The sequence below is a fragment of the Mus caroli genome, unplaced genomic scaffold, assembly GCF_978045245.1.
Source record: "Mus caroli unplaced genomic scaffold, Mus_caroli_1 scaffold_13, whole genome shotgun sequence".
Lineage (NCBI taxonomy): Eukaryota > Metazoa > Chordata > Mammalia > Rodentia > Muridae > Mus > Mus caroli.
Window position 1 is genome coordinate 61,704,529 of NW_028227268.1, and position 24,128 is coordinate 61,728,656.

General features: G+C 44.9%; 1 protein-coding gene across 5 annotated transcripts in view; it reads left to right on the forward strand.

Moving 5' to 3' along the window:
* The window catches only part of LOC110305151 (multidrug and toxin extrusion protein 1), a 35,909-nt gene extending 12,128 nt beyond the window's left edge, over positions 1-23,781 (forward strand). The window contains exons 7-18 of one of the 5 annotated variants that reach the window (XM_085829953.1): positions 1,964-2,061; positions 2,340-2,437; positions 2,520-2,633; positions 2,706-2,773; positions 5,783-5,891; positions 5,984-6,059; positions 12,285-12,354; positions 12,637-12,769; positions 15,882-15,976; positions 16,730-16,802; positions 17,721-17,810; positions 18,629-18,831. In XM_085829953.1, coding sequence (XP_085686079.1) covers positions 1,964-2,061; positions 2,340-2,437; positions 2,520-2,633; positions 2,706-2,773; positions 5,783-5,891; positions 5,984-6,059; positions 12,285-12,354; positions 12,637-12,769; positions 15,882-15,976; positions 16,730-16,802; positions 17,721-17,810; positions 18,629-18,699 — 1,095 coding nt within the window. In that variant the 3' untranslated portion in view covers positions 18,700-18,831. Of the gene's footprint in view, positions 1-1,963; positions 2,062-2,339; positions 2,438-2,519; positions 2,634-2,705; positions 2,774-5,782; positions 5,892-5,983; positions 6,060-12,284; positions 12,355-12,636; positions 12,770-15,881; positions 15,977-16,729; positions 16,803-17,720; positions 17,811-18,537 lie in introns of all 5 variants that reach the window. The other 4 variants (XM_021176955.3, XM_085829952.1, XM_021176956.3 and 1 more) reach the window with 4 other exon arrangements.
* The last annotated feature ends 347 nt before the right edge of the window (positions 23,782-24,128 follow it).

Sequence of the window (24,128 nt, forward strand, 5' to 3'; positions counted from 1 at the left end):
GTCAGTTTTCTCCTTCTACCACGTGGGTCCTAGGATTGAACTCAGGTCATCAGACAAGGCAGCTGTCATTAGGTCATTTCCTACTGGGCTTCTGAATTCACTCTTGTCACTTCAGTAGCATCTTATTTACCAGGTCTCTTATTCTCTGCTTACCCTGGGCCCCTCAAATGCAGTCTGGCTGCTTTTCCATACCTGAGATGTGAAGCTGATTGCAGACTCCCTTACAGGAAGTCACCAGGAGCTCACTCTCCCGATGACCATGGAGCTCAGGAGAACTGTCACACTTTAGTCTTGGTCCTGTCACCTGGAGACAGCCAGGGACAAAGCTGCAGTTGAGTTTCGTTCATTTATTCATGCATCGAGGGCCCAGTGGTGTTGGGGTGTCTCACCAGACCAGGAGGAGATGCGAAGTAGCCAGGAGTGATGGTGCATGCCTGCAATCCTAGCATTCAGGACACAGAGGCAGGGGGATTATGAGTTCAGATTCAACCTGGGTTATATAGTGAAGTCCTGCCTTATAAAAGTAGTTTATCGATGGTTATGACTAGGTAAGAAAGCCTTGGTTTGCAGGCCCAGAGCACAGCAAGGCCCTGCATGAGGGGGGAGTTGCCAGGGCCTCTCCATTTGGAGACCACAAAGCTGTGTTGAGGGCCTCTTTTTTTTTTTTTTTTTTTTTTTTAAGTGCTGGGGATGGGAGTCAGGCCCTTGGGAATGTGAGGCTAACATCATTTTACAAACTGAGCTATACTCCCAGCCCAGGTGCTGTTGATCTAGGTAAGAGTAGAGTGGTTTTGTTTCTTTTCCCAAAGCCAAATTTCGGATGGCCTATGATTCTCATATCAGGATCTCAGTGAGAAAGCAGCATCCAAAGAGGTCGGGGCTGATACCTCTGTGGAGAAGCAAGAGGCTGGCGTCCCCGTTAGAGGCTGGCGTCCTCGCTCCGTGTGCACCCACAGCTCCCAAAGAGGTCGGGGCTGATACCTCTGTGGAGAAGCGAGAGGCTGGCGTCCCCGCTCCGCGTGCACCACAGTTCCTGGGTTTCACCCTCCGATGCATGTGAGGGCAGGCTGTGAAGTCCTCACTCCAATGCAATTTTAAGACAATGCCCTAAATATTATTTTCCTTTTTCTACTTAATTTTTTTCTTCAGTGTTGAAGCCCAGGGCCTTGTTGCTCAGGGGAGATACTTGATCACTAAAAAAGGCCCCATTTCCTCTGAGTTTTTTTGGATTTTTTTTTTTTTCTATTTGGAGACAAGGTGTTCTAGTTATTCTCAGTTGTGATAGAATCCTGATTAAAATGAAACTGGAGGAGGAAAGGGTTTATCTGGCTTATAAGCCCTAATGACAGTTTATCACTGAGGGAAGTCAGTGGAACGAACACAGGCAGAAGTGGAGTAGGAACCAGGAGGAATGGTGCTCGCTGGTTGCTCTCAAGGCTTACCCTTCTTCCTTGTACAAGCCAGGACCACCTGCCTGGAGGTAACAGATGGTTATGAGCTGCAATGAGGGTGTTGGGAATTGAACCTGCACCTTCTGGAAGAGCAGCCGGTACTTTTAAATACCAGAAGGAAATACTGTCTCACAAGGTCTTTGATCCAGACTCTGCATTCCAGTTTTGGCTGAGAGAGGATCATTTACCCCCAACCTCTTGCACATGCCGCCTTCCCCCTTACTATCTCTGCCACACTTGCACACAGCAGAGTGGGTCCCGGCTTTTCTTGCCTCTCTGCTGCCTTCTCACTTCCTACCCACTGGTGGCCAGAGCTTTCTCCAACCTTTACTCACAGCAAAGAGGAGGACTGAGGGGGGAGGGGGTGGGGGGAGGGGGAGGGGGAGGGGATAGGAGGGAAGGGGAAGGTCAGAGGCCAGGGTGGTATCCTCAGGGGGCTGCTCCCGTTATGCCCAAGTCCCCTGGGGCTTTCACATGTAAAGGTGAGCATCACTCATACCTCCTCGTTCCAGGGCATCGTTCTGCCTCAGATTATGACGGGCATCGCAGCTAACCTTGTCAACGCCCTGGCCAACTATCTGTTTCTCTATCACCTGCATCTTGGGGTGATGTGAGTCCAGTTTCCTCTTGGGCAGTGGTGGGGAGTAGGGTGGGGTGGAGTGGGGGAACTGCATTAGGTTTTCCCAGGGAAAGAGGGTAGTTTAGCAGGTGTGGGTGTGGCCTTCTGGAAAGTGCTGTCAGAGTGAAGGGGCTACTGCCCTAAACAGAAGTAACCTCAGGGCCTATAGTGGAGGAGGGCACCGTGAAGGGTACATGGCTTCCCAACTCACTGGGCCAGGGTGGAGAAGGTGGAACACAGTATTCACCCACAGCTGCTGGTTTTCGCAGGGGTTCAGCATTGGCCAACACCATCTCCCAGTTTGCCCTGGCCATTTTCCTGTTCCTCTACATCCTCTGGAGAAGACTACACCAAGCCACCTGGGGAGGTAAAGACCACCTTTTGAGCCTTTGAGCGTGGCTTCTACCTGAAGGTCAGACATGTTGCAAACCCATCTGTTGCACCTGCAGGGTGGTCCTGGGAGTGTCTGCAGGACTGGGCCTCCTTCCTGCGACTGGCTATCCCCAGCATGCTCATGCTGTGCATAGAGTGGTGGGCCTATGAGGTCGGCAGCTTCCTGAGTGGTACGTATGCAGATGGATGGCTGGTGGGGACCCTGTGGCTGGGGCCAGGCATCAGCTGACCATCTTTACTAGGTATCCTTGGCATGGTGGAGTTGGGAGCCCAGTCCATCACCTATGAATTGGCTATCATTGTATACATGGTAAGTGCTCAAGACCCTCCACGGTAAAGGGGACCTGTTTTCTATCCTGAGAGTCCTACAAAGAGCAAAAGGCACTGGTGACATTAAGTAATGCTGTCCGAGATGGTTCCTGACATAAAATGCTTCCCTAGAGCTGGGGCCTGAGGTATGGACATGTAATTTCAGCTGGGTAGAGAGTGGAGCAAGAGAGTCACAAGTTCAAGGCTGGACTGCGCTAAGGACTAAGATCTCAGAGTAAAGAATAAAAGGGTGGGGGGCTGGAGAGATGGCTCAGCGGTTAAGAGCATTGACTGCTCTTCCAAACGTCCTGAGTTCAAATCCCAGCAACCACATGGTGGTTCACAACCATCCTTAACAAGATCTGACGCCATCTTCTGGAGTGTCTAAAGATAGCCACAGTGTAACTTACATATAATAAATAAACAAATCTTTAAAAAAAAAAGAGAGAAAATAATAAAAGGGGGTAGGGATAGCTCAGTGGTAGAGCATTTACCTAGTACCCATGAGGCCTTGGGTTTGATCCTTGACCTACTCCCACACAATGTCTTCTAGGAGCTGGAGAGGGTCCTTTTTGACCCATATGGTCAGGTATCCCAGTAGGCAGCAGGAGGGGTGGGCAGAAACCCAAAAGATCTGCTAATTCTGTCTCTGACCCCATTCAGATGTAAAGCAGTTGACTGTGTTTCCACACTGTCAGAATCTTTTCCTTTGTCCCAATGCCCTGGTGCCCTGTGGGTGGAGTGGTAAGGAATGGAGAGCTGGTTACCAAGGTCAGATATGTGCGGGTTCCGATGAACGCATATCAGTTATCTCCTGGAAAGGCCGGGGGCCGGAGGTGGGGAGGGTAGTGCACTTAGAAGAATGGAAAGTAGGGACGTGGACAGATATGTGTACACCATGCTTACAGAGGCTTTACTGGCTGTAGGTAAGGGGCATTGCCTGAGTGTTGGCCCGTCGGTGGAGGAATGGGTGGGCCAAGTATGGAGCATGCACACAGAGAAAAGTTGGAGCATGCACATAGAGAAAAGTTGGTCACCCTTAAAAGTGAAGGAGACTGACGTGCTAGAAAATACATTGTTAGAGGCTTCTCTGTCACTTTGTTTCACAGAAAGCTCCAACCTGAAATTCTGAAGGCCTAGATTTTATAGCATGCATCTCTTGAGACAGAAAGCTAAAGAAGGGACAAAGGTGGCGGGCTGTAGTAGAGAATACCTAGCATACTTGAGGCTCATGCCCAGGACAATGCAAAAAATTTAATGGAGAGGAAGGGGTATTTATAGTATGGAGAAGGACTCAGCTGACATTTTACCATCTGTTGTTTATATTTAAAATATACAGAGTATATACACTTTCTTGGCTTTTGGTTTGTTTGTTTTTTGTTTTTTCTGGCACTGTTGGGGATCCAGCATGACAGGTCAATGCTCTCCCTCTACTTGGGGGCATATATTTTTATTTTCACTGTTTGTAGAAGACATTTTAAATCTGTACCTCATGTTTATACATCTCATATTTTAGCAAATTTAGTTAAGTACATTTATTAGTGCCTGAAGTCCATGAGCCCATTATCTTTAAGTTAGTCTCTCACCGCCCAGTATTTAAATTCATAATTTTTCAATAAGATCAGCAACACCCCAGGATGCCTCCTAGGACAAATATCTTTATGTGATTTCCTAACCTTTTTATCTTTAAGATAAATGCCTATAGATCCATGTAGAACTATGTATATGTTTTTTTACATATCTTGTCCTCTGCCCACTACAAGCTCAGAAGAGAATATTCATATTTCTCTCCAGTTAAGGATATAAACCTTCTCTACAGATGTGCCACATCTGTAGATGTGTGCACAACATCACGTTTATGGACTCCCTGTCTGTTTGTCATTACTTGTTCTAATATAGTCTCAGTAACTTTCCCCCCTGGCATAAAGGAGACATGTCCTGTTAAAGTCTTTTAATCATTAATTTCCTGTAATTGGGATTACAATCTTACTTGACCTTTCTTTGTCTCTCTCAACTGTGTCATTTCCCCTGAAAGTATTATAGCTGTTTCATTCTCAGTACATCCAGACTCACCTTTGTTGAGGGGGATCTATAAGACATGATGTCGTGTCCTAAGGACACCATACCAGGTCACACATAATATGGATGTTAATTAAAAAGCTGATATCTTTCTTCATGTTATATTCCTGTCCCTCCGTATGGAGAAACTGTTGGTTGGAAAATCTGTTTGCCACTGTAGGGACCTTGAAGGTGGGACGCTAACCTCCCATTTCTTCAGTTTCTCAATCTGTGTTATTAGATTGTCTTTAACCCTTGCCTTAGGGATCCCTACCAGTAAGGCAGCATACATGCTCAAATAAGTAATTAACTTTTTAAAAATGATTATGAGTGACTCAAGTGGCAAATGTACAGATATTAATGGGAAATTTTAGTGAATATCCACTACCCGAGAGGCACAATATTCTAAGCAGTGGCTGTGTGAGCCCTGTAATGTTCCCGTTACTGGAATCTTTGTACAGATAAAATAAAACATCAGAGGTTAAGGAATTGGCGTAGTGTCTCATGGGTGATAAGTATAGATAGAGGTGCCAGAATGTGGACCCAGGAATCCTGGCTTCAGAACCCCATCCGACCTATAAGACAATGTCTCTTCCTGGCATTTTCTTTAGTAACTTTTCTTCTTGGTAAATCAAATCTCTCTGTCCTTCAGAACAGACACTAGAGTGGACTCTGGTCAGCCCATCTTGTATCCTGGTCCCCTATATCCCAGGGGACAAATGGGGTCCTCTCTTCCATGGTGGATGCTAGAAACTCTGCAGAAAAGCCTAATTTGTTCTGAGAATCCTAACTTGGAAATACAGGTTACAGCCTGGAGTAGGCCAAAGAGATGTTGCGAAGTGTCTGTCTTCACAGCCCATGAAACCATGTTTTGCCAGTGAGGTGTAAATCACAGGCCGTTCTGTCTGTGGTGCCTCAACGTGAAGCTTTATTGTGTTTTCTCTCATTTCAGATCCCTTCAGGCTTCAGTGTGGCTGCCAATGTCCGGGTGGGAAATGCCTTGGGTGCAGGAAACATCGACCAGGCCAAGAAGTCCTCAGCTATTTCCTTGATAGTCACAGGTACCTGAACCCCTGGTTCCTGGTGCACCTACACCCCACTTTCTGTGACCTCCCTGTTCACTGTAACATTTCTTCTGACCCTTTACCTCCAGAGCTCTTTGCTGTGACCTTCTGCGTCCTGCTGCTAGGCTGTAAGGATCTCGTGGGCTACATTTTCACTACCGATCGGTGAGTGCTGGGGTTCTCTTTACACGTGGGATCTCTGGTAAAGAAACAGATTGGATGGTCTCATCAGGATGGGAAGCACCCTGGAATAGCTGCGCCCTGGAGAGGTGCTCTGAGTCGTTTGCAAGATGAGAAATCTTACTGATATTCCTTGAGAAGGACATGATTATAGAGATAGGGAAAACAATTTATAATCTGATTCTCAAGTTAATGGGAATAGGTGATGGTAATCTGCTTAGGAGGGACATAATAAACTTCTTTATAATATATTTAGTGTGTGTGTGTGTGTGTGTGTGTGAGAGAGAGAGAGAGAGAGAGAGAGAGAGATCGAGAGATCAGAGGATAATTTGCAGGAGGAAATGCTCTCCTTCTACCACGTGGACTGAACTCAGGTCATCAGACTTGAGCCATCCCCCCAACCCTCATGGGTTTTTTTTTGTTATTGTTGTTGTTTTGTTTTAGTCTTTCTCATATTATCAGTTACATTTGCAGACAGAGTGTGCATAGATAGTTTAGTGGTAGAATTCTTGCCTGCAGGTTGGTTGGACATCCTAAGCCCCTTATTTTTTAAAAACAAAACAAAAAAACCTTCAAAGTCTGAAACTATTTTAGCACCAGCTTACTACAAACAAGAGATGCATGTGTCAGTTCAGTATTAACAATATGAATAGGATAAAATGAATGGAAATAGATCGGTGCTAGCCAAGTGCCGATAGAGCTCTGAGAAGTGGTGTAGCTCAGAGATCCCAAGAGCTGGAAGATGCCAACCAAGAGCTGCCCCTGGTCAAAAGCAAGGAGTGGGTCTGAGCTGTGTTGCAGCTCTGCACATATCCAGGGCAGCAGCTCCACGGGGCACTGGGTGTCCTTGAATCTAGGGGCTCAAACTGTTGTGGGAGCAATCAGGTCCTCATCTGCAGCCTGGTGGTAGAGGCTTTTGGAGGCTGAGGGAAGAACAAGTCCCCTCTGCCTACAGTTGCAGGTGGAGTCCTGGAGGCTAGCTCATCTGAGCTCCCTGCCAAGGAAGCCTCATGTCCTAGGGGTGTCTGTCTCAGGTGAGTGTATCTCGGTGAATCCTGAACGCAGTTGTCTCTTTCCTTTCCACTGAATTCCAATGCCCCCTGTACTGGAAACCCAAATGTGTAGGCTAGGACGGGCTTAATGATGGTATGAAAGTAAGATCAACAACAGCAGTAACTGAAGAAGAGTGGTCAAATCTGGAGAGGAGGGGAAGAACCCAGAACCCTCCAAAAGTTGCTGGAGTTCACATTCAGATGTGTGTGTCTGTCTCCACTGATACTTGTTGAAACATTTTGATCATTTCCAGAGCTCTAGAAGGACTCCGATCTCTGATGCTACCCTTCTTATTCAGCCTGGATGTTTTTTGGTTTTTTTTCTTCTGCAGCAGCTGCTGCACCAAACAATTATCAGCAATTAGTTTTCAGGCATGAGCCTGTTGGCCACAGAAGACTGCTCAGGGATAGGGGTGTGCACCCCAATAATATGTGCAACAGATGTCAATTTTGTGTATAGACTTATGTCTCCTCCCCAAGATATCCCATAATGTCTATACAAATATTCCAACCTCTCAATATTTCTGAAGTCTAATGCACGTTGGTCCCAGGCAATGGTGACTGGAGTCATGTTGGAGTCTCAGATCTGTCACACGGTCTGGTTTTTAGAGTTTTAGAATATATTTGGCACATACATTGAAGTTAAAAATCTTGTCAGTGAGTTGTCTTAAAAATCATGGCATTGGGCTGATGGCTGAAGAGATGAACAAATTCACGCTGTCCTCTGTAGGGATCTTGTTTTCCTAAAGGAGGTTAGCTCGGATGTTCTCACTATATAGAAATGTTGTAGAGACCCTCCTTATTGTGGGATAAACTTTATTAGCAACCACAGATCGCAAACTGGCTTTTTTTCTTCGTGTATTCAAAAAGCTACTGGGCCAGACACAGCTGCCTCAGTTTCTTCCTCATCTGCTTCTCTTTTGAAGGTAGGCTGACAATTTCCCAGCCCCAGATCATCCTGTCTAGATCTCTCACTTCCGAGTGGGCGAGAAAGACAACCATAAAGAGTTCTCATGTTTCTCTTTCTCAAAGGATGGGCATGGAGTCAGATTGGGGATTGGGCCAGGCTCAGAAGTAAGAGAGACTTCCTATGCTTCCCACCAAATGAATTCTGTGAAGGAGCGGTACACTGTGGACTTAGGCTGATGTGGGCCTCGTGTTCCAGGTTGTGCTGGAGACCTCCAAATGGAGGAGAAGATGGCCAAACAGGAGCTGGCTCTGTACTGCCCAGTCAGGGCTGTTAGAGTAGACAAGCAGAAGCCGGAGCCCCACTCCTCCTGAAGGGGTCCTGGGTGTAAAGCCTTTGCAGAAAGAACTGGAGCAGTCGCCCAGCAGCTGGAGAGGAGAGTCACGCTACTGTACACCACGGCCAGTGTGGGGTCAACCTAGGGAGCGTCTTTAATGGTCTCCAGCCAGATGATCTCAGCTTAGTTTCAAGAACTAAGGTTAGGCCTCACTCCCTGCTGGAGGAGTAGGCAGAGAAAGCCAACAGGAAGCCTCAGGATATACACAAAGGAGAGAACCTGGAGCAGGCCCAGGAGAAAGAGCAAAGTACTGAGAAGCAAGGGAGAAGAAACCTGAGAGCTTCATGGTCCTGCAGTTCTCGAAGCTCACCCCGCAGCGAACCACTGTTAAGGCCGAGCAGCTTGGCTAGAGAAGGATGTGGTCCAGAATGGTTCTGTAACATTTATCAGAAGGGCAAATCATCTAGCATTGAGTTTCCAATGAGAGGAGTTTAAGGCTACAGAGTCCCCTTTCTTTGGGGGTCCTGTATCCCTTCCTCTGCTTCCTGGACCCCAGGCTGGGGGAGTCTCCACTTCACCATGCTCAACTCCCCAGTCGCCGCCACTGCTCTGGGTTCTCCCATCTATTCAAACTGAGGCGCTTTCACTGCCCAGGGAGAAGGTAGGGGGACAGCCTGCAGAGTTTGCTGCCAGAAGACAGGTTAGGTTTTTTTCTTTTCCTGGGGAGTGATTGCTAGCACAAAGGGTGGGGCTAAAAGTGCGGGAGGAGGAGGTTGGCAGGAAGCTGGAGCTCAGTGACGCTCTTGGTTCTGATCCCATGCCACTTACTTCAGTCTCAAATAAAGAACTCTGGGACACACTAACAAACAAAACACATTTAGGGGCCGGAGAGATGGCTTAGCAGTTAAGAGCACTGGCTGCTCTTCGGAGGCCTTGGGAACTCTCAGTAGCAATACAGCATTTGTAAGTCCAATTCCAGGGGATCTGCTGTTCTTTTCTGGTCCCCAAAGGCACACCAGTTACACATGTGGTGCACAGACATCCATGCAGGCCACACCCATGCACATAAAATAATAATGAACAAATTAAAAATAATTTAATTGTTACATTTTCATCTATGTTTATAATATATTCTGATCACATTTACTCCTCGCCCCCCACCCCCTCTCCCCTAAGCCTTTATTCTCGGTGCGCATGAAAACTTTGCTGTGGCACACAGCGTGTCCTGCTATGCCTGAAGCAGCTTTGTCACATGTCACATGACTGCACCACATCCTTCAATCTCAGTGTTCTTTCTCCTGTTTGATTTTATTTCGTGTCTTTTGTTTATCAGACCCTAGGAACAGCAGGCTGCAACAGTCAAAGACAGGTTTATATTCTCTCTCTCTCTCTCTCTCTCTCTCTCTCTCCTCTCTGAGTAGCAGGCTAAACTATCTAGGTTTGTGTGACCTCATTCTGTGATGTTCACACAATGCCGTGGCTATGTGATTGGATAATCGGATAAGACGTTTCTCAAAATATGTCCCTGTCATTCCGTGGGCATGACCAACCCAAACTGGCAGAGTAAATGACACAGAAGAAATCCTAGCTCAGCTGATCACCATGAGGAGAACACAAAGAAAGAGGGGAACCGAATCCATCTGCAGATGGACACACCCCAGGCTCTACCTACCTACCTTCTCCCCTCCCTCTGTCCCTAGCCCCAGCCAGGGACGTGGTCCAAGTGACAGCTCTATGACCCTCACCAGAAGGGCATTCCTTTATTTCTCATAAGGAAATCACTTCATTTAGATCTTCAGTCTTTTCTAGGGTAAACTTTGCAACAGACCAGCAGACAGACAGATAGGCAGATAGACAGGCAGACAGACAGACCGACCACCAAAACAACTAAACATGATTATTTTCAAAAATCTTAAGAGATTATTTCTCACAATCTTTTTTTGTAAAGAAAATGAAAACCTAGAAGAACATAGCCAGGCATAGTGGCCCATGCCTATAATTTCCCCAGTCAAGAGACTGAGGCAGGAGGATAATAGGTTTGAAGTCAGCTTGGTGTCAATAAAAAGAAAAAAAACAAAGACAACAAAACCACAGAAGAAGAAATAATCCCTATAAATATTTACCTCATGAAAACTGAAGCTCTAAATGTAGTGACCTTCTTATAACAAATAAGGGAAACTTGTTTTAAAATGCCAAAAATCTCTGATTCCAGAAATTTCAAGGGAAAATGTTTTATAATCATTAAAATATAGGTAGTTACGATGTTAATATTCCAAAGCACTTCTGCATTTCTTATGAAGAAAATGTGTCCAGGCAGCACCCAAAGCTGATAGTTTGCACACACACACAAAGAAAATCAGGTCACTCTTAGTCAACAAAACGGATTCAAAAGCCCATATTAGGGCCGGAGATTCAGCTCAGTGCCTTCTAAACTTGAAGCTCTGGGTTTGACCCTTAGTGCTACAAACCTGAGTTAATGATCTATTTGAAAGTCCACGGCCTGGGTGTGTCTCAGTGGGGGAGCATGCATTTAGTGTGTACCTATAAGGCCTTGCAATCGACACTCCCCATGGCCCCCAAAATAGGAACGAAAGAAAAGAAATAAAAACTCAAGATGAAATCTCAGTAGCCGGGATTGAGGAGAGCCATACGGAAAGCCCCAGTTCAGTGGAGGGAGGAGAGAATATCACCTGTAGGCACAACAAGCCAGAGAGTGAGTGTCACAGAGGAGACGTGTGAGAGGCACCGGGGGGGGGGTCTCCTCAGATTCATTTGTATTTTCATATGTATTTTCATAAACATCAGATAAACACAGGGATGGCAAGATTTGTTATCTCTGGGGACAGGGCAGACATGGGGTGACCTGAGAGACGGTGGTCATCAGACCTGTGTGCTTAGCCTTCTCATTCAAAGCTCATTTTAACAAACATCTGTGTTCCCGTGCTGGTTTAAGGGAAGAAAGAGACCCTCCATCCCATGCTCGGTTCATTATTCATTTGCTCTGCAAATATCCATTGCCAGACCTTTTCTTTCCCCCTCTCTCTCTCCAATCAGTGTTCCCCAGGGCGTCTCTCCTAGTTTCATTTTTCCTCTCCGTCAGAGCCCTGTAGCATTAAGAGCAGATCTAGCAGTGAGAACCCTGGAATATATCTGGGACCTTTACTCTTACCCCATCTGGTTGACTGGGAAGAAGTTATTGTTCAGTGGTGCCAGGAGCAGACACAGGGCCTCACGCACGTGAGACAGATGCCCTGCCACTGAGCAGCACTCTGTACAGAGCGCTCATGAGTGCACACTCTGTAACATATCATTCAGTCAGCTCCTGAGATGTGCATCCCGGAGCTGCCCCGGAAATCGGGTTCAAAGGAAGGTGGCCATGTGATCTAAACTTTGTTTTAAGTGGGCAGATGGGAACTAGAGCATATCACTGGTTTTTATTGAGTAAGTGGATCACATGTCATTTCCCCTCTGAAAGCTATGAAATGTATTAGAAAATTGGTTTCTGATATGTGTCATACAATGGTAGACTTGTCCCCACTTGGGCTGCTGGCTGATGTGAATACACCAGGGCAACTGGATGAAGAGCCCAAGCCTCGTTGAGCTAGGGTACACGTGGGGCCTCCTCTCCTGGGGATTCATGCCCTCTGATTCTTGTTTCCTTTTTCTTTTCTTTATTTCCTTTTGGTGGGTGTGGTTGTTTGCCTGAATGTGTGTCTGTGTGCTACATGTGTGTCTGGAACCCAAGAAGAGGGTCTTGGGTCCACTGAAACTGAAGTCCCTGACAGTTGTAAGCTGCCACATGGGGCTAGGAACTGAACCTTGGTCCTCTACAAGAACAAATGCTCTTAACCAGTGAGCCATCTCCCCAGCCCTTCCTCTCTCACTAATCACCATGTGCTTTGTTTTCCTGACAGGGATATCGTGGCCTTGGTGGCTCAAGTGATCCCCATTTATGCTGTGTCCCACCTCTTTGAAGGTCTTGCTGTGAGTACCGAGCCTGGTGTCCCCCCCCCCCCCCGCCCAGACACTTCCATGGTCTGTATAAATTATTTCTTCTGACGATGATACACTTCAAGTGGGAAGAGAGGCTAGAGTGACCTAGAGGGGCTCCTGTTGGTGGTTATCAGGGTCGCTTCTGCAAAGCATTATCACAGAGTCTTGTTCAAGTCTAAGGACCACAGAGAGGCGTTCTGTGTTTGGGAGGTGTGGGGGGGGTCTTTAGAGGCACCAGCTGTGTTTATGCTGATGGATGTCACCTGCCCACAGTGTACCTGTGGTGGTATCCTGAGGGGCACTGGAAACCAGAAGGTTGGAGCCATCGTTAATGCCATCGGGTATTATGTCATCGGCCTCCCCATCGGGATCGCACTGATGTTTGCTGCCAAGCTGGGAGTGATCGGTAAGCCTCATTGTCCGATAAGCCTCATTGTGGGAAGGCAGGCCAGCTGCCCGCAGGTCCAGGGAGGATGGGCAAGCACACGGAAACCTCACTCTGCTTCCCATACTCCTCCTGTCCCGTGTCAGAGACTGAGTGCGCAGACAGTGGATGAAAAGTGACCAGGATCGCAGAGCTGCCTGGCCACTCCCCTCTTGCTCACGTGTCAGCATGGGAGCACAGGAAAGGTCCATTTCTATTCTCCTCGTCCTGAGTCAGCCAGTCCTTAGTCACAGGACATAATATTCAGGACCTCTGAGGCACAGGGAAACATCTTGTATGTAGATCTTGCCCTGTTTCTCTAATGAGGTCTCACAGTGCTGGGAGCCCTCTACCGGGGGCCTTGGAGTACCGAGGCCTTCCTCCTCTAGTCTCTGGGGGAGTTCGAGGTGAGTCGGGGAAGTCCCACGTTAGGATGCTTGGGACTGGACATAGAACTTGCTAGAACAGCACCCTGTGTTCTCGGCACAAAGGGCAAGGCTGGGGTGGACCCCTTGTCACCTTTGTCCCAGTCTTCAGCCTCTGCTCCCCATTTATCACCTGTGTACCTCACACATCTCTGCAGAGGGCCGTGTGGAGAGATGTAGCGCAGAGGATTATGGGGTAGACTCCTCTGTTATAGCCTTGCTGTGTTTGGATCAAAGAGCTGAACTCACGCGCTCTGAAATTACCAGAGCTCATCTTAGGAGAAAAAAAAAAAAAGTAGGGAGATAGATAATTATCCAGCTTTGGTTTCTAAAATAATAATTGATAATTCACTGGCTGTGACTAAATGGTTACAGGAAAGCCTAACTGTTGTCTTTGGGGTGAAGGACTGACTGACTCGGGCGTGACTTGAATCCATCAGTGTGGCAGACTTGGAGGTGATCAGGAATCAGCTGAGAGCTGCTGAGGGCCTCCAGTCTCACGTCTTACCTTGTGTCCTTCCATTTTCTCAAGTTCAATAATATTTTAATTAAAAATATTGGGGTTATCCAAAGATGGAGATCGCCAGAGTTCTGTGGCCATGAAGGTGTGGCTGTTATTTAGCCGAATTTCCGGTGTTGTTCATGGCTTGGATACGCTGATGGCAGGCCAGTGGAAACATCAGAGGAGTCTGGATTTTGAGTAGTATTTTTATTTAACACATTTCCAAATTATTATTATGATAACATGCAATCAGTACAAAATACTAAGAAGACATTTTGTAGTCTTTTTTATATTTTTATTAATATTATTTTAATTGACAAATAATATTAATATTAATTTAATTGACAAGCACAATTATGAACATTTATGGAGCACAAAGTAATGTTTTGATTATAATATGGACTATTTAGGCCAAGGTAATTAGCTTATTTATCTCCTTGTGACGTTATCATTTTATACAGTGATACATCTGAAATTTACTTAAAAAGAAGTTTTATTATAAGTTTGGCTGTGCTGAAACTCACTATGTAGACTAGGTTGACCTAGAACTCACAGAGAATTCTGCCTCTGCCTCCTGAGTTCAGGGATTCAAGGCATGCACCATCAGGTCCAGCTACATCCAACTTTGTTTTGTTGTTGTTTTTATTTTAGAGTCTTCCCATGTAGTCTATGCAGGTCTTGAACATGGGATCAGCCTGCCTTAGCCTCCTAAGCGCTGGGATTACAGGTGTGTGTTCCCATGTCCAGCTGAGTTAAAATTTTAGAAAGGAATCTACTTTAAAATATAGATACATCTATATCCCAAGGTCTATATTTGGCCTACTTACTCATTTCATGAAGTGTATCTGTTGTGGGCAAAGTAGAGGAAGCCGGGGATTCTTGGAGGGAAAGAGTGGAGGCCCTAGGGAGGTGAGGGATGCGTGAGACCTGTACTCAGTCATTCTAATGGCCTCTTAAATAGAAATACAGTAAGGTTGGTTTTATCTTTCCTGGTGCCAGCATTAGAGTGTACAGCGGGTAAGAGGTTCCCAGCAGCGCCTCAGAAGGCTGCAGGTTCTTACAAGCAGACTGACTAATCACAATGGCTATCAATTTCCTGTACGGTTTTTCAAACATGTAAATTATGGCTCTGCCCAGAGAATTCTGATAAGCATCCTGCATCTTTTAGTAGGGATTATGGCATCAGCGGAAATCAAGTCTGTTACTCAAATTACAGCCTGAGCTAGGCAGGTATTTCTGTAAAAAAAAAAAAAATGTTTGGAATGAGAGTGTGGTTTCTAGGGAAAACTGGGCATTCGTTTGAAGGAGGAAGCCAGAGGCTTTTCTTACCCCATCCTAGATCTGGCAGGTGGCTACTGATTCACTCCTGAGAAAAGCCTGCTGACCACTCCTGATAAATAAGATGTGAGGGCAGCTAGCACCAAAGAGCAGAGTAAAGATAAGCCTTTGAATTACAACTCAAGGCTTAGCCTCAGCCCTTCTATGGATTTGACTGGTTTGCAAAGTCTGTGTATTCGGATCCTGTTACATAAGGGAATCGACCCGTCCTGTCCCCCCCGCCCCCCCCATGCCCCATGTGTCTTGGCAGAAAGTTGAAAGGCAAGCAGAGGAGTAGGAGAGGATCATGGGGGATGAGGGTGGCTCAGGTGTGTCCTGACTGGTCTTGTGTCAAGGCAAAGTCAGGGAATCTGAAGAGCAAGCTATATAGTCAGATTTTCATAACATGGGGCTCTGGGTTCAGTGAGAGATGCTGCCTCAAGACATAAGGTGGAGAGAAACCCTGCCTCAATATTGTAGTGGAGAACAATTAAAGAAGACAGCTGATGACAGCCTCAAGCCTCCCTACACATGCCTTCTCAAGTGTCTACACACATGTAAACTTACGAACATGCATGCATAGGTCATATAGGTAAAAAAAAAGTTCATCTCTTTTAAGGATCATGAAGCAGCAGTTTTTCTGGAGAAACTATCTCCTTACAACTGGCCCTTTTCTTAATATCCAATTACCATAAGCAGAAAGGGCCCAAATAATTTCCTGAACCTTTTGCTCTGACATGAATCCCGTCAGGTAGCCTTAGCAGCTCTACCTTGCCTGATTACCTACCAGTACTGACTTAGTGTGGCCATTGTCTCCATGAGCTAAGCTGTCAAATATCACCCTCTGCAGGCCTGTGGTCAGGAATCATCATCTGCACTGTCTGTCAGACTGCGTGCTTCCTGGCTTTTATTGCTCGGCTCAATTGGAAACGCGCCTGTCAACAGGTTGGTAACCGTCCTCACTGTTGCCTGGGTCTTTCTGCAGATGCCAAACCAGACCAGATGTGGCAAACATTCTTTCATTTTGAGAAGTTTTTTAAAAATTTTTTTCTTATGCTATTTTTATGCTTTTTAATTATTATTGGGTTTGTTTTGTTTTAACTGGATTTTGAGGTGAAGGGTTGTGAGACCCTGGCCCCGATCACTCCCCCTTTGTTTGCTCAGTGAATAGTAAAACAGAATTCCATTTCTGGTCTCTTGCAGTGAAAAGCCAGTTTCAGGAGAAGAATTGGAACTAGAGATTTTCTCCAAGTTCATCCTAGTACTGTGTGTGTGAGAGAAAGAGTGGAGAGGGAGGGATGGAGGGAAGGGAGGGAGGGAGGGGGAGAGAGAGAGAGAGAGAGAGAGAGAGAGAGAGAGAGAGAGAGAGAGAGAGAGAGAGAGAGAGAGAGAGAGAGAGAATGCTTCCTTCCCCCCACCTTCCCAGGGTCAACATGAGGTCTGGGAACATGGGGGTAGACAGGGCAGCTGAAGTAAGAAGATGAGAAGGGAGCGTTCCAGCAACCTTGGTCAGTCCCTCTTAGATCCGTCTACTCCCTCCCTACCCAGGAACTTCTTCAGTCTTTAGGAAGTCACAGTGAACCAGAGCAGCTTTGTCTCAGGTGTCAGTCGAGAGACATGGCTTCTTCTAAGCCAGGTGGCCATGCTTAGCAAGGCTCCCTGCTGCCACCCAAATTTGAGTTTCGCTGACTTTTCTAGGCTCAAGTACATGCCAACTTGAAGGTAAACGTGGCCCTGAATTCTGCTGTCTCTCACGAGCCTGCTCACCCAGGTAAGCTACAATTTTCTCAGCTCTGGGGCAGACCTGCAATATAGGACTGGAGGGGCATTTGTGGGGCACATCTGGATTAGCTTCTGTGAGCTCTCCCCGAAGCAAGGCACTGATGCTTCTGAAACATATGTCAAGTCGAGTTTTACCCACTCTGAGATAAACTGACTTAGAGTTTGTTTGCTTTGATTCCACATGTTAACGGACTGTGTTGGAGGGTTTAGGCTTCTTAGGCCCTCTGCTCATCTTGGTACCTCTGCAAGTATTCTATGGGCCTTTCTTTTCTTCTTAAAAGCATGGTCCACATGTAATAATTGTGTTTACTTCTGGGGTACAGTAGACACATCACTGTGTGTATAAAACCAAGTCCTTCTGAGGGTAGGGTCTGGCAGATCATATTTATCCTTCCTTTATGCTGGGTTGCAGATATTTCCAATACTTAGCGTTTCTATGTGAGGAGCAAGTCTTGGAAGCTGGTTTTTGCATGCTTGTTTTAACGGGGGTCCCTGTGGTCAGCTAAGCATCACACACTTTAAGTAGGTTCTCGCTTGGACCTTTGCATCATGCAAATTACATTAGGCTGTTTTTTCTGTCAGTTTGGTCATTCTTCCACATCCCCGGTTCCTTGGACAATTAGCTATTAACCTCTCACTCCCATGAGGGAGGTAGAGTGGCTCCCTTCTACCTTCCTACCATCTGCGGCTGACACGACAAAGATACACAGGAGAAGAACAGTATTTAGCTCTGTCTGTAGGTGTGGAGTCCACACACCATGAGGCTTGGAGGGGGAACAGGGAATTGAAGTTTATAGAGAAGCATTTGAAGCCACAGAAGGGAGTGGGGGTGTGGGTCTTCTGAGGGTCTGGGGTGTGGGGGAGGAAATCATGCTGAGTTTACTATGCAAAGTCTCTCTGATATTAGAAGGTTATAGGAGCAGCCATGTTCCCGAGACGGTGCTTTTGGGATGTGGCTACGAAGGGTATAAATGCCTTTTGCACAAAGGTGCAGCAGGTAGGTGGGCAGTGGTTTATCATCTCTCTGATTCTGTTCTTAGTGTCTGGCTATCCTTGAGTCACGTGAGGGCTGACCAAAAGCTGTCTGTCTTTACTTAGGACTTCCTTCCGCTCTTGTTAGACACTGAGGTCTCACGAGCAGTCTAGGGAAATTTCAGAGGTTGAGATTCCCCAAAGCTCTTACAGACCTGAAGGGAAGAGGCAGCCAGTGTGTGACTGGCCTATCATGGGGCTATCTTGACATCCTGCATGCATCCCATTAGGGCTTCGAGGCCAGACATGGGGAAGTTTAGCAAGGCCTGCCCTTCACAGGTACTGCTCATTCCTGAGCCACATGTCCAAATATGGAACTGTCAGAGCAAAGCCACTCCAGAGGTTGGCTTGCCCCCAGGTTTCCAGTGTCTTCGTGATCTTGTTCTGGGAACTTTGTGTGTGTGTGTGTGTGTGTGTGTGTGTGTGTGTGCTATTAGGTCTCTACTACCTTCAAGATGCTCTTTTGAATTTATTTTATTTTATTTGTATTTATTAATTTTATCCCGATTTAGCAATTATCTTGGGAGGAAGGGCTAGTTTGTAAAATGTGGGAAATAATTAGACTTACCCAGTCATGTAGCTCTGAGGATTGAGTGTTAGGAACCTTCCAGGTGTAGCCTAAGGATTCTGTGAATGTAATCTGGTATTGTTCAATGTTAAACATTTTGCTTGTCTTCGTTTCTTTGAGACAGGATCTTCATAGCCCTAGCCCAGGCTAGCTTTGAATTGACTTTTAGGTGAGGATGACCTTGAAGTTCTGACCTGTGGCCTCCCTTCCCCCAGCCTGGAGCCTGCCTGCTCTGGGGTGGAGCTACCGGCTCATTCGTCCTGCCACGCCCACTGCTGGAACCTGACTCTGCTGCCTGGAGGCACACACGTGTTCGTCCTGCTACTGGACCCTGAGTTACTCGGCGGGAAATTGGGTTCCCTCCTCCTTCCTTTATAAACTGAGTGTTTGGAAATATTAAATTGAGTCTTGATCAGAATCTGTTTGTCTTGACTCCATTGTTTCTTCCGCCCCGTCTAGTTACCTCTCTTTGCAGGGAACTGCCATTCTCAGTGAACCGTTCGTGTTGTGGACCGCGGGCGGGCCGCAACAGTTGGCGCCAGAACTGGGACCTGAAGAATGGCAGAGAGATGCTAAGAGAAACGATTGCTGTGTGGAGCTCCACAAGAAAGGAAAGAATCGTCGTATCGGAGGAGCATCGGAGCAACGGACAGGTACACATGCTAGCGCTAGCCTAAAAAATTTCAGTTTTGTAAAATGTTGCTGAGGATGCGGTAGGATACGAACAAGTTTGAAGCAGTGCTAACCCAACACTGGTTCTACTTGGGTCAGCAGTTCGTAAATCGGAACTAGATACGGAGACAGGCGGTGTGCCGCAGTTTTTTTTAGAAAAAACTGCTTAGGTGGAGGAAAGAAGGGTTCAAAATCATGATTAGGCCGTTGTGTTTAGTTTTCAGGAGTTGCTTAAGGATAAAGGAAATTAATACAGGCGGATTGCCCCAGTTATAAAAGCTGCATCATGAGGGAGGAAATTGTCCCAAATAGCAGGAGTACTCTGCCCCATTTTGTGTCTTGTTTATGTCTGGTGCACCAATCTGTTCTCGTGTTCAATTCATGTATGTTCGTGTCCAGTCTGTATGAATGAATGTTCTATGTTTTATGTTGGATAATAAAAATGGTATAAAAAACTTTATCTGCAAGGCCGAGAGCTGCCACGTGTTTCAGCCAAAAACCAGACACGTGGCAGGAAGGCCCCTGATGGAAAAAATGTTCATTTTAAGAAAAAGCAGCGAGTACACAGCCTCTTAGTTTCAAATCTGATAAATGGTTCATAATTAATGTGTTTGACAATGGTAAAGTGCTTTTTTATTCTATGATTGTAGCTACAAAGATTAATATTCTCTGATTGGTCTAAAATTAACTGCTTCATTTGGTTCTTTATTAAAAATGTGCTCTGCATGTTTTCGCATTCAGCTCATAAGTTGTTGGTTAAAATTAATAATTGTTACATTGCTACAGATGGTTAATGTTAAATTTGATAACTCAAGTTTAGAGTCCTTCCGACACGTGGCCTAAGGCAGCCCTAGAGGCTGAGTCTCTTAAGATATTTCTAGTTTAGATAATGATTAATGTGGTTCCTATCCTAAATAGTAAAATTTAAGATAAGATATAAAGCAATGCCTCTTTATTAAAGCGTTAAAGCTTGCTTTAATAGGTATTCATAGGTATTAATTGATATCCAAACTTCGTAATATGATAGTAATGCTTCTAATATTGATTTTAACAGTGATAAATTGTTTTAAACATAGGTTTTGCTTTCCCAAAGTTGTAGGTATTATCCTAACCTTGCACAAAAACTTAAAAATTATGGTTAAAACTGCCATTGTTCCATTGACTGCAGCTTGCAGTTTGATTGCAAATTTAAGATTAATGCTCAGATTAAAAAGTATTTTACCTTTGAGTCAATACAGGGCTCTGGGCAGTCCCAGAGCGGCTTGTGAACTTTCTTTTGTTTTGCAAACAATGCCTAAAAAAGTTTTTCCCTGTGTTCAAGAAAATTTCTTTTTAACAGTGTTACAGATCTATTCAGATGTTTAAAATAATGCTTAAATTCAAAGATTTTTGCTTCTAGTAAACTGGTAATCACTAGAAAATTTTGCCTCTATGTATGGCTAATATAGCTTTACATTATGTAAGAAAAATGTTTATTGTTTCTGCTTCTTTACGAGAAGCCAAAAGTTTTAATCTTTCAGTATATATTGTTTCCTAAGTGGAAAATATTTTATTAACTAATGCTTCTCAAGGGAAGTTTACCTTAAATCCTTGCTCTCACCCAAAAGATTCAGAGACAGTATCCTTTTGTTATTTGGTGTTTTGGTTTGCTGCAAGGGGTTTTGCAGGAAATAAAGAAAGCTTTTATAATTGTTGTTAATTGGTAATTAAAAATTGGTTGTGCCGAAGACAATTCCTTGGCCAGAAAAAACATTATTGTAAAGTCATTTTTCTCATCCTCCCAGCCGATCGTTAGCCCACGTGGGCCCAACTAGCTGCTGTGGAGCGGAGTCTTAAGACACACAGTTGCCCCTATTCCAGCACAAATAATCTGGTTGTGTGCTGTAGATGGTGTTTTAAAATGCTGAACAATCAAACCTTAATTTATATATTGATAGTCAATGCTATATCTCTGGGCTCATAATTACCTAAAATTGTTCGTCCCTCAGATACTATTAATTCTCAAATTTACAATTGCTTATACATATTTCTAGTTAATAAATAAATAAATTATGCACGTGTGACTCTTAATAACTTTTCAAGCTTTCTAGTTACAACTGTTCCTTAAGAAAAATAATTGAAAGTGCAATTAGTCACTGCCCCTTTACAGCCAAATATTTAAAATGTTTTGTCCAAAAAGTTATTAATTCAAAAGGTTAGATATTGTAAAATTTTAAACTTTAACCTCTTAAAAGACAAGAGAGAAATTGTATCCCCATATATACTATTTAGTGCATTTCCATGCACACTATTTAAAACATACCTTTATTTTCAAAATTTGAGATTAAAATGTCAAATTTAATAAATGCTTTTTAGTATCTTAAAAGGATCTACTTATTGGCTTATAAATTGATCCTAAAACAGCTACCTTATTAGGAAAAGGAAAAGACAGGTTCTCTCCACAGAACTCTACAGAAGCATATTGGTAATTCGTGTGCTGAGCTGACAGGTAAGTTAACTCAGTGTCCTGATTAAAAGGACTAAGAGATTAAATTCATGTTTTAGATCCATCCTTGCTTGTCATTTTTCCAGTTTGGACTAGCTTCTAGCCTTTTAACTTTATGGCAATAGTACATCAGAGACTGTATATTCAGACTTAGTAAAATTAGTCATTTAATAGAGTCATAATGATTTTTCACTCTTCAGTGTGACCAGCCATTCTAACTCAATCTTAGACTGGTCTAATATTCAGTTCAATTATTAGAGATTCCTATATTCTAAATTACCTAGCAAAGTTAATTCAGAGCATTTTCCCCAAGGTCACCAAAGGCTCATCTTGCCTTTACCTTATTTGTCCTAAACTTTTTGCAAACTGACAATAAAGGTCAGTCTGCAGCGGAACGTCACTGGCACCCAGTTACTTCTAATTCTTATGCATTGGCAAAATGGAAGGACCCCTTGACTAATAAATGGAAGGGTCCAGATCCAGTCCTAATTTGGGGAAGAGGGTCGGTTTGTGTTTTTTCACGAGATGAAGATGAAGCACGGTGGCTACCAGAGAGATTAATTCGTCAGGTAAACACAGATTCTGTCTCTCCTCGTAAGTATTCACCTTGAGGACTAAAATTTCCTCTTGAGCTGGGAGTGGAAGCTCTCAAAAAACACTGTTTCCTCTGAGCCAATTCCCCTACAAAAGGCCGGAGACAAACTTTAGCTTTACAATTTGCATCCAAATAAAGTACCTTGACTTCTCCAAACAGAAAATTTACATTACTACACTCTAACTGTTTAGTATTCTTCCTTCTCTCAAGCAGGTCAATCTACATTCTCCGGTTCTCCGCCCCGCCCCTAAGAGCAAACAGGTGGTTCTGCTAATCTCAGCATGTGGCCTTTCAGTCTAGATAGGATTTAGATTTACCAGGAGAGCTAGGGAAGTAGAAATTTCATATATATTTACAAAGATTAGTTCTTATTTTGATAGATATAGGCTTAGTCCCTTAACTGGCCTCTGGCTTTTCACCCTTGCTGTTACTGCAAGGTGTCCTTAGTTCCTCAGGCTACTGGGAATAACAGAGATGAAGAGAAAAGACTTTTAGCTCCTAGTATAACCAAAATTAACGGTGTTAATAGTGACATAATTCTTGTCTAGGCCTTGCTAAATCTGAGGTTGACAAGTCTCACATAGAGGCCTCGCAATAACTCAGAATTGCGATACTAATTCATAATCATATGAATACGGTATGGGTACCGCTTGGCGCAGGAGATCACTGCGGAGGGAAGGTCCAGCTTGACCGTTTCTGAGTTCCCTGTGCGACACACCTGATTTAAAAAGAGGTTGGTATCTGACTCCAGATAAAAACCAAAATACTTACGGCTCTGCCTCCCCTCCCCAAAAGATACCAAGAGCCACAGATGTGAGTTGTTACAATACTCACGGGAGGATCAGGTTAATGTCCACCCAAGTCAAGGTTAAGGCCCACTCATCTACGGATGAGAAAATCTTTTGATCACCTCTGTTAAGCATTGCCTATTTAAACTTAATTAACAGGGGGGAGAGAGATTGGAGACCTTGCTGTCGTAAGAGCAGGCCCTTCACTGCCTCCCACCCAAAAAATAAAAAAGCCAATTGGCCTTGTACTAGGAGCCAGCCAGTCTTAATCGCTTCTCACTGTTTCCCCTGCCTGTCACCCAAAATTGTGGATAATTATCAGTTCAGTGTTATTCTAAAATTGTTTAGCTAAACTCAGCCAGGGTCCCAACGCCCTACTTAAAAGGCAAACAGGTAGCTACCTATTCAGCACTAATTAGCATTATAAAGTCAGAGCCTACAGCCTTAGCCAGATACAGTTTACCATTAGAATAGTTAAGAAATCCCACGGAAATAGGTTTTTTCTTTAGCCCTAGGAACTTAGGCAGAACTATTGAACATAGATAATCTTTCTGCCACAGGCCACCCCTTTTTTATTTTTATTTTTGTTATCTAATGGGGGGAAATGTGGCCTCCCTTCCCCCAGCCTGGAGCCTGCCTGCTCTGGGGTGGAGCTACCGGCTCATTCGTCCTGCCACGCCCACTGCTGGAACCTGACTCTGCTGCCTGGAGGCACACACGTGTTCGTCCTGCTACTGGACCCTGAGTTACTCGGCGGGAAATTGGGTTCCCTCCTCCTTCCTTTATAAACTGAGTGTTTGGAAATATTAAATTGAGTCTTGATCAGAATCTGTTTGTCTTGACTCCATTGTTTCTTCCGCCCCGTCTAGTTACCTCTCTTTGCAGGGAACTGCCATTCTCAGTGAACCGTTCGTGTTGTGGACCGCGGGCGGGCCGCAACACTGACCCTCCTGCCTCTACTTCCCAAGTTGTGCATTACAGGTGTGTGCCGCCATACCTGGTGAAACCGGTATTATGATGTTCCAAATTATTTTGTAAGAATTCTGAGGCCATTGTAGCAATCATAGCTCAGGTTAAAAATCCCTAATCTGAAACATCTAAGACCACTGGAATATGAAATACTTCTGATTCCAAACATTCCTGACAAGGCATACTTACTCAATCACATACGTACC